At 39.2% G+C, this 10,594-nt stretch overlaps 1 protein-coding gene across 7 annotated transcripts in view; it reads left to right on the top strand.

Annotated features, from left to right (window-relative positions):
- The window catches only part of MAP4K3 (mitogen-activated protein kinase kinase kinase kinase 3), a 209,215-nt gene that overhangs the window by 61,933 nt on the left and 136,688 nt on the right, over positions 1 to 10,594 (top strand). For all 7 annotated transcript variants that reach the window (XR_003682283.2, XM_024118950.3, XM_024118949.3 and 4 more), the window contains one exon: positions 2,842 to 2,899. Coding sequence is in view for 3 of the 7 variants with exons in the window: in XM_024118950.3 (XP_023974718.1) it covers positions 2,842 to 2,899 (58 nt within the window). In the remaining 4 variants the exon portion in view is untranslated. The remainder of the gene's footprint in view (positions 1 to 2,841; positions 2,900 to 10,594) is intronic.

Genomic DNA, 10,594 nt, shown 5'->3' with positions numbered 1-10,594 from the left:
CCTGAGCCTGCGCGCCCGGAGCCTGTGCTCCGCAACGCGAGAGGCCACAGCAGTGAGAGGCCCGTGTACCGCAAAAAAAAAAAAAAAAAAAGGGTGAACTTTATGGTATGTGAATTATATCCCAATAAAGCTGTTGTAAAAAGTGCTGTATTTAGTAAGTAATTTAAATTCTCTGATAGAGAATTTGAATTTGTGTCTTTAAAGTAATTGTGTGTAGTCCTGAAGAGTTTTAAACTCAAGAACAACATGATCTGAACATCACTTACAGAGCATGTGAGAATGGTGGTCAAATCAATGATGTGGCAGAAGACTGTGTCTAGAAGCTGAGAATACATATCCTCAGTTTTCTGCCCTGGGCAGATCTGTAAATTTTATGTTACTGATACTGATTTAGAAATTTTTGACTTTATACACGGTAATGTTTTATAATATTTACCTTGCTCTCATTTTTTTCCTAATCAGTTCTCTAGGTATTGAAAAAAGAATAGCAGGTACAGAGTATTAGAGTTAATATTAATTTTTAAATTTACCTGTGTGTAACCTTGGCTGCTGTGAGTTTAGAGACAGCAAAATACGACTTATTTTAGCCAGAGGACCAAGATTCTTGATGAACCATAATGCTTTAAACACCTTCCGTTAATAAATGTAGGGATTTTGATGGGGTAAAAGCTCAGAAATTCAGGTTTACTGAGGGTTTTTTTGTTATTCTTCTTCCCTTTTTGTGAATTATCTTGTCTGTCAAGTTACATATTGGAGAATTCCAATATTTTAAAACTTTTTATCCTTTAGAAAATTCTAGACTGATTTAAATTTTGAAAAATTGTATTCATAAGTCAAGCCTCTAGTAGATAATTGACTTTAGTAAACTAGTTATCACTAGTTTACTGTCATAGTTTTTCTGTTAAATATGTGCTGGTGTAACCATTAATAAATCTGTTTTTAGAAGAGTACGCTGTGTACTGCAGCCATTTTGGACACTTTGTGTAACTTGTGTTGTCAGTAGAGATCGTGCCCTCTTGTGGTAACTGGGAACAGAATTTCAGCTGTAAAAGTAATCACCCTAGCTTTCTTTGAGTTCATATTTTTTGCTAGTGCATACTCTGAGTTTATTTTCAATAAACAGAAAACAGAACTATAGCAACATTTTTAAATGGAGAATTGAGAATTGGAGAGAGTAGTGTGGTTTGTCTTATTTTATTTGGAGAAGTGCTAAAAAAGGTGTGGGTTAACGGACAGAGTATCAAGGAGGAGCCTAACAGGGAAAAGATATCTCAGTGTGAGGAAAGGCAACGCGTTCTGAGAGTGTTTGAGAAGATTTATGACTAACGTTGATGTGATATCCTGAATATTTTACAGGTACACTCTGCCCCATCCTCCTTAGAAAATGCTCCCAGAATTTCTATTCCGGGTGTGTGTGTGTGTGTGTGTGTGTGTGTGTGTGTGTGTGTGTGTGTGTGTGTGTGTACCTTCTCATCCTAGGGAAGGGAATAAATACTTAAGTGGCACTATTTGAACTGTCTGTCTCATATAATGGAAATTAAGTTTAGTTTGAAATAAATGTTGAAATCCGTTTTGAACTGCCTGTAATAAGTTGGCATTCTAAGTGTTTATTAGTCATGGGGATTTTTTTTCAAAAGGAATGAATTTTCCCTGAAAATTTTATTTTAATGTTTTCTTAATTTATATTTTTTAATACCTTTGTTCTTCTTTGAGTTTAAAGGTTAAATTTTGTATTTCAGCAGTGACTGTGTCCCATGTATATCTTCTTAGAAACTGATTTTTTTTTTTAATGTCCTAGTATTCTTAGAAGGATTCCGATGTTAATGCTGTTATCATCCCTTGTGGGTGATTCACTGATCTTTACCAATCCATTAATAAGAAGTGTTACAACTAAGTAGTATTCTCATCACATGAATGAATTGTTCTGTGATCAGGGAATTGCATATATTGGTCTTCATTGGTTGATATGAAAATCAATTTATTAAGTTTCAGTTCATAGGTTAAAATATTATTTTGAAAATTCTGATTCAATTATAAAACATTTTAAATTGACAAAAATAACTGCCATTTTTATACAAATTGAAAAGACAGTTTCTGCTTATCTATACATAATTATAGCTGTAAACACCAGCAATCTAATATTAATGGATTGATTTTTTTTTAATGATTTTTATTTTTAATATGTGGCTTGTAAAAATATATTTGGTTTGTATTAACTGCACTTATGTCATTGTACTATCAGGTGTGTTTAAACAGATGCAGGGAGGTTGTTTTTACAGTTAAAAAATGGTGCTTGCTTTTCATATTATGAAGTTTTTAAATTTAAAAGTTTAAAGCTAGTTAATTCAAAATTTTAGCAAACCTTTGAATGAATGGCAATAGAATGTAATGCTTAAAAAAGCTCAGACTTTAGAGTTAGACTGCCTGGGTTAGAATCCCAGCACTGTCACTTACTAGCTAGATGGCCTTGGCAAGTTCTTTAACTTCTTGGTGCTTCAGATTCCTCATCTGTAACACGGGAATAATATCAGTACCTACCTCATAAGATTGTTGTAAGGATTAAATGAATTAATATAAAAATGCTTAGAATAGTGCCTGATGTATACTAAGGTCTGTGCTTCTGTTAACAATATTATTATTATCACCATTATTAAATTTATACATGGATTAATGTTGAAATTCATTTTGAAGAATATACTGTTTGTTTTGTAAATATAAATCACTTCTGCAATTCTTGCTTTAAAAAACTTCTGAATAATTGAAAATAAATAAAAGCTAAAATGACATTTTATGAAGTTTTTATGAAAGCTTTTTTCACAATTATCTTTTCTTCTCTTTTAGGCACGGAATGTTAACACCGGTGAATTGGCAGCAATTAAAGTAATAAAATTGGAACCAGGTAAATTCATTGAAATTTGGTGTTTCTTATTGCTCTCAGCCACTGGATAGCCTTCAGGCTTGTTTTAGTGATGTTTGGCCAACCTTCTCTTGTTGTTCCCAACATCTGGCAAATAGGACTGGTGTTTACTCTTTCCTTCACCTCTTTGAGACCTGTAGACATGTTGCCCAGTTCTTCCTTGAAAAATAACTAATAATTGCGGGAGGGAGGGGAGGTCCTGAGGAGACTTTGTTCCTTCTGGGTGCAGTTGAGCTCCCTTGTCACACATCGTTAGTGGTGTATTTCCAGGTTAACGCTGTCCAGTGATGAGGGGCAGTGTGACGCAGTGGAAAGAATGGGACTGAAATTTGGTGGTTGTAGTCCAGCTCTTCGTGTCCCACTCTCTTGCTCTGTGAACTTGGGCAAGTAACTTAAGCTCCGAGTCTCGGTTTCCTCAATAAACCTAGCTCTCACATTTCACAGGTCGTTAATATCGTAATAGCTACCTTCCACCTTGAGTAGCTTGTCAAGCTCCTAGGACTGCTCCATATTTTTCGTCTGCTTCAACTGTATTCTATCCCTGAATTCCCCCCACTCCCTGCAAAACCCATGTCTTTCTGAACTAACTACATACCCTTCCCTCTTTTTCTCCCTCCCACCATAAGTAAGTAAGTGTACTAGTGTCTAGACTGAGTTCCACGGTGATGATAGTGCCTTTCTGAGGGTGCCTTTCAGTATGGGCACAAATACATCCAGTAATTTTTTTTTTTTTAAGTGTAGGCAACTTTTTCTATGAAAGTCGAGATAGTAAAATATTTTAGGCTTTTTGGACCACAGGTAGTCTCTGTATACAGTTCTCTCTTTCTTCCTCCCTCTCTCTCTCCTTTCATCCTCCTAAAATATAAAAACCATTCTTTGCTGAAAAACCATTCTTAGCAAACTAGGCCACCTGTGCCTGTAGTTTGGCCACCCCTGATTTAGATCATCAGTAGACTTTTTAGAAGTGCTATTAAGATGAAGTTTGAAGGATGTGTTGACTGACTGTGATCAAACCACACTCAAATATAATGAATTAAAAAAAATACTTTTAGGGCCTCCCTGGTGGCGCAGTGGTTGCGCGTCCGCCTGCCGATGCAGGGGAACCGGGTTTGCGCCCCGGTGTGGGAGGATCCCACATGCCGCGGAGCGGCTGGGCCCGTGAGCCATGGCCGCTGAGCCTGCGCGTCCGGAGCCTGTGCTCCGCAATGGGAGAGGCCACAGCAGGGGAAGGCCCGCATACCACAAAAAAAAAAATACTTTTAAAGTTATAGGTATTTACAGATTTTTTATATTCTAATTATATTCTAGCATCACATGACAAAGCTTTTTCTGTTCTCTGAATCTCCTGTTGTTTAGTGGAAATTTGAAATTGACAAAATCTGAGGTTAAGAAAGAAATTAAAGGTTTGACATTTGAAGCAGGGCCTCCATTTTTAATCATAAAGAAGTGGCTATGTTATTGATGAAGTAGTCTCTAACTGGTAGCAGTATGTACATACATCATTCCCTCAAATCAGTTTAGTGCCTCCTCTTCCAGGAAGCCTTCCTCCCCTGATCCCTGCCTTGACTAAGATGACTCCTGCAGGAATAGCTCTGGAGTAACACTTACCACAGCTGTGCTTCCAGAGTTGCCTTTCTTTGTTCCTAAGTTTTAATCAGATTTATGTCCACAGCACTCAACTTAGTGTCGGTGCATAGTACACATTCAGGACATCTTAAAATTTCCTTTAAAAAATTAGGAACTTAAAATCTTATTGTTCATCAAGTCATTTGTTTACTGATTAGTGAATTTTTTGTGTTATGTTCATCTTGAACACTGCCTTGTATATATAGATCATTGTAATGAAAGAAAACACAATTAAATAAAAAGAAAAAAGCTTATTCCTATTCTGCCACTCAGAGATAACAAGAGTTACTACCATATATGTTATTAGATATACACTTAAATTTAGTTAACATTGGATTCCCTACTTGTGTGTTCATAGAAGTCACCTGAATTTTTTTTTTGGCTGCGTGTGTGGCTTGCAGGCTCTTAGTTCCCCGACCAGGGATTGAACCCGAGCCCCCTGCAGTAGAACCCGGAGTCCTAACCATTGGACCGCCAGGGAATTCCCCCTGAATTTTTCCATTTAATTTCTTTGTTTTAATTTGTTTATATCCTGTGAGAAATGTTTTAACTTGTTGGTGAGCTTGAAGTATGTGGCACAGTGGTTAAGTGCACAGACTCCAAAGCCAGACTACTTTGATTCTAGTCTGGCTTGACCACATTGCTTAAGCTTTTTGGATGGACCTCTGTTTCCTCATCCCTAAAATGGGGATAATAATAGTAACTTCCTCTTAAGGTTGTTGTAAGAATTAAATAAGCTAATATATCTAAAGCACTTTAAAAGTTTCTTTAAAACTTTCTTAATTTGCCACAATGACGTAGCAATACCACTCTTGTGTATCTACCCACACAACAACTTTCACACACAAATGTTCACAGCAGTGTTATTCATAATAGACAGAAGCTGGAAACAACCTAACTGCCCATCAACTGGTAAATGAATAGACAAAATGTGTCCATACAATGGAATACTATTCAGCAATAAAAAGAAACAAACTGTTGATACATTCTGTGACATAAATGAACCTTAAAAACATGTAAAGTGAAAGAAGCCAGACAAAAGAGACTACATATTATATGATTCCATTTATGTGAAATGTTCAGAAAAGGCAAATCTACAGAGTCAGAAAGTGGATTCGTGGGCTGGTGTATGTGGCAGGAAGATTAATAGTTAATGGGCATGAGGGATCTTATTGGGTAATGGAAATATTCTAAAACTGATTTATAGTGAACTTACTTGGTGAGTTTACTAAAAAAAATCATTGAATTATGCACTTGATATGGATGAATTACATGATTTTAAAATATGCCTTAATACAGTTATAAAAAATAACCACAATACCATTGTAGTCTCTTACAATATTAATAATAGCTTCTTAATAACAAATAAGTTTCACACATTGTAATTAGTTGATGCGTCTCAAATTTCTTTTATATCCATAGGTTCTGCCTTCATCTCTGTTTGTCTTTTTCCTTGCCTTTTGTTTGTTTATTAGAAGAAACTTGGTTATTTGTCCTATAGGATTTTCCCTCAGTCGGGGTTTTGCCAGCTGCCCCCCGTAGGATCATTTAGTGTGTTCTTCTGTGAGTTAGTGGTTAGTTCTAGAAGACTGATTCAGGTTTGATTTGGCACGTGGTGGAAGAGGACAGCTTTGTTGGTGGTGCTATGTTCTCATTTTTCGAAATTAGAATTCTGATATCCAGTGTTTGACATTTTGAAAAACAGAAACTAAATCTGAAATAGTCAAGTGTAGTGGGAATGATTTTAAGAATTTGCATCCAAAGTTGGTTTTTTTTTTCCCCCTTTTTCTGTATAACTGATATCCAGTTTGAACCTGAAGCTAGATGAAAACTTCTTTGGACATTTGGACAAAATTGTTTACTTAAGTGTGAATTTGGTCTGAGTATCTCACTGGGGCTTCTAATCTTATTCCTGTGGCTTTAATTTAGATTTGATTTTCTCAGTTGTTCTTTGATTAAGCATCAGTCTATAACATTTTTTAACTTAAATTGCAGAGACAATGTTTGATCATTGTAATAAAAGTTAAAAAAATACAATTAAACAAGAAGAAGAAGCTAAACATCATTCATCGTTCTGCCACCTATATAAACACTTGACTTTTAGTGATTTTCTCTAGATTTTTTTGTGTATTTATGTACAGGCATACCTAGTTTTATTGGGCTTCACTTTACTGTGCTTCACAAATACTGTGTTTTTTACAAATTGAAGGTTTGTGGTAACCCTGCATTGAGCAAGTCTGTTGGCACCATTTTTCCAGTAGCTTTTGCTCACTTTGTGTCACTGTGTCACATTTTGGCAATTCTCATAATTCAAACATTTTCATTATTAGTATAACTTGTTACGGTCATCTGTGATCAGTGATGTTAATGGCAAAAATTACGACTTGCCAAAGGCTCAGATGATGGTTAGCATTTTTTAGCAATAAAGTATTTTTAAATTAAGGTATGTACTTTTTTTTTAGATATAATGCTATTGCTTAGTAGACTACAGTTAGTGTAAACATAACTTTCATATGTACTGGGAAACCAAGAAATTAGTGTGACTTGCTTTATTGCAGTCTTCTGGAACTAAACCCACAACATCTCTGAGGTATGCCTGTACAAACACCTAACATATATACTACACACACAGAGACACACACACTTACCTATGCAGACCACAAAGGGCTGGGCAGAGTTCAGAGATGGAGAAGAATGTACTGAGATCAGCTTGATTTGCATGCTTACTGCTGAACCGGTAAACAAGCATTGCAAAGGATAAGTAAGAGAAGAATACCATGAGTGGGCACAGCTCCCCAGTGCTTCCCAGGTCCTCAGAGGTGACCCAGACTGGTAGTCTGTGCAGTGAGTGCTTTGTCAACCACAAAACACCTGGCTTGCTGCCATTTATGCTATCAGGCTTGTGGAGGGACATCATCAATACTGAGTGAGTGGTGTAACTCTTCTTAGAAAAGGCAATTATTTGTTGTGACACTGTTCAGTAGTTTTGTGTTCCATTTCTTACTATGTCCTCAGATCTGTAGCTGGCCTGGCCATTGCCTACCAAAGATGCAAACACATGTATATGTACATGAGCGTGTTTTATCCATAAATGGGTTTATTTTGTACATCTTCTTTTCATTTGAAAAACATTTCATGAATTTTTTCTATGTTAGTATTTCTACACCACCATTTTTTGGTTGGCTGCATAGTATTCAGCAGTATAAATTATAGCTGTTTAATCAGTCCCTAATGATTATAACTTAAGTTTTTACAATTATAAACCATGTACCTCTATTTATTATGTATCATGTACCTATGAGGACATCTTTTGTCCTTGTACGTATGATTATTTTGTCATGATAAATTAATTCGCTGGTCAGAGGATATGTACACTTTTAAGAGTTTTGACATATACTAGGGATTATGCCTGACATTTCCAGGGTTTGATTTTTTGGTTTTTTTTTGTTTTTTTTCCTATACCTTTGCCTACAAAAGGGTATCATTATAATAAAATCTTTACTATTGATCAAAAACTGATGTCTTACCGTTAATTAACATTTTTCTGTCTTCCAGTGATTGGGTATCTTTTTTCCCCATATACTTCTTGGCCTTTTTATTTTATGAAGAGCTTGTTTGTGTCAGTCATTTAACAAATATTTTATTCATTGTCTGCTACGTGCCAGGCATTGGTCTAGGTGCTGGGCAAATAGTGGTAAATAAGGCAGACTCTTACCCTTGAGAAGCTTATATTTTAGTTCAAAGTGACAGTAAACATGTAAACAGATAAGATAATTCATGAACTAAAATAAGGTAATATTGTTGAAAGTGGCCAGAGGCTACTTTAGCCAGTGTGATTAAGGGAGACCTTCAGAGCAGGTGGCATTTGGGTTGAGCCTTGAACGATGAGAAGACAATAGTCATGTGACAGTCTTGGGGGGAGAGCATTCTAGGTGGTCAAGGGCAAGTGCAGTGACTCTGAGACAAGAATGAGTGCTGCAAGGCTGAGGACAGAGAGAAGGCCTGTATGGCTGGATCATTGTGAGCCAGTGGGAACAGGGTGTGGAAGGGGGCTGGAAAGCTAGTCAGGGACTAGATTATAGATGGCCTTGGGCACTGTGGTAAGGAGATTAGATTTTTTTTTTTTTTTTTTTTTTGCGGTACACGGGCCTCTCACTGTCGTGGCCTCTCCCGTTGCGGGGCACAGGCTCCGGACTCGCAGGCTCAGCGGCCATGGCTCACGGGCCCAGCCGCTCCGCGGCACGTGGGATCCTCCCAACCAAACCGGGGCGCGAACCCGGTTCCCCTGCATCGGCAGGCGGACGCACAACCACCGCGCCACCAGGGAAGCCCTCTCCCCCTGTTTTAGGATGGGGAAACTGAGGCAGAGAGGCCGCTCCCAGGATGGGTCAGGGTCAGGGCCGCCAAATGCAGCGCCCAGCGGCCGTGGCTCACGGGCCCAGCCACTCCGCGGCACGCGGGATCCCTCCGGACCGGGGCACGAGCCCGTGTCCCCTGCATCGGCAGGCAGACCCCCAACCACTGCACCACCAGGGAAGCCCCAGGAGGTTAGATTTTACTTGAAGCTCAGTGGAAAGCTTTTGGAGGATTTTTGGCCTGAGCAACTGGGTGATACTTTAGGTACTGTTTACTGACATGGGGAAGACTTGAAGTGTGGATGGAATCAGTAATCCTCTATTTATTATGTATGTTTTAGGCATCTGCTAGATATCTAGTTGGAGATGTTAAATAGGCAGTTTGACACATGCATCTGGAGCTTTAGGAGAAGTTAGGTTACACATACAGATTTGAGAGTCCTCAGCATGTAGGTCGTCCATGAAGCCATGGAAGTAGATGAGGTTACCTGAGAAGAAAGGAGAGAGAGAGAAGGATGGCCCAGGTTGTAACCCTGGGTGATTTCGATACTAGAGATCTGCTAGAGGAGGAGGTCCCAGCAAAGAAAACTTGAAAACAGGTAACAAATTAGGTAGGAGAAATATCTGCTGAGGGTTTTGTCAGTGAAGCCTTGGAAGAAAGTCTTCCAGGCAGGAGGAAGATTAAACTGTGTCAGATGATGCTGAGAAATGTGGAGTAAGATGAGGATTGAGAATTGGGCATTGGTTTTGATGACTTTGATAAATCAGGTTTGTGGTTAAGGAGAGAATGAGAGGAAAGGAAGTGAAAATAGCAAGAAAGATTCTCCTCCCAAGGCCTTTTGCTGAAAAGGTTAGCAGAGAAATGGGGCATTAGCTGGAGTGGGACCTGGAGTTTATGGAAGGTTTTTCTAGAATACATGATAGTTATGTTTTGTGCCAGTGCAGTGAGAATGAACCAGTAGAGAAGAAGAAATAGATGTTGCAGAAGCTAATGCAGATAACTCCAGGAATAAAGTCTGAGAAAATGAAGAGAGGATCCAGGGCTTCCCTGGTGGCGCAGTGGTTGCGCGTCCGCCTGCCGATGCAGGGGAACCGGGTTCGCGCCCCGGTGTGGGAGGATCCCACGTGCCGCGGAGAGGCCAGGCCCATGGGCCATGGCCGCTGAGCCTGCGCGTCCGGAGCCTGTGCTCCGCGACGGGAGAGGCCACAGCAGGGGGAGGCCCGCATACCACAAAAAAAAAAATAAATAAAATAAAAAAAAAAGTACAATCATCAAAATCCGGAATTTAATGCTGCTACAGGGCTGTTATTTAATCCACAGACCTTTTTCAGATTTTGTCAGTTGCCCCAATAATACCTTTTTAGGAAAAAGAAAATCTGGGATAATGTGTTGCATTCAGTTGCCAGGTCTCTTCAGATTTTTTTGTTTGTTTGTTTTTTAATGTGAAAGAGTTCCTGAGCCTTTGTTTTTTTGTTTTTTGTGTTTTTTTTTTGTTTTTTTGTGGTATGCGGGCCTCCCTCTGCCGCGGCCTCTCCCGCTGCGGAGCACAGGCTCCGGACGCGCAGGCTCATCGGCCATGGCTCACGGGCCCAGCCGCTCCGCGGCACGTGGGATCCTCCCAGACCGGGGCGCGAACCCGGTTCCCCTGCATCGGCAGGTGGACGCGCAACCACTGCGCCACCAGGGAAGCCCTGA

This window comes from Physeter macrocephalus, chromosome 12 (genome assembly GCF_002837175.3).
Source record: "Physeter macrocephalus isolate SW-GA chromosome 12, ASM283717v5, whole genome shotgun sequence".
NCBI lineage: Eukaryota > Metazoa > Chordata > Mammalia > Artiodactyla > Physeteridae > Physeter > Physeter macrocephalus.
Note: the sequence above shows the minus strand (reverse complement) of the source record. Positions and strands in the feature narration are given on the sequence as shown.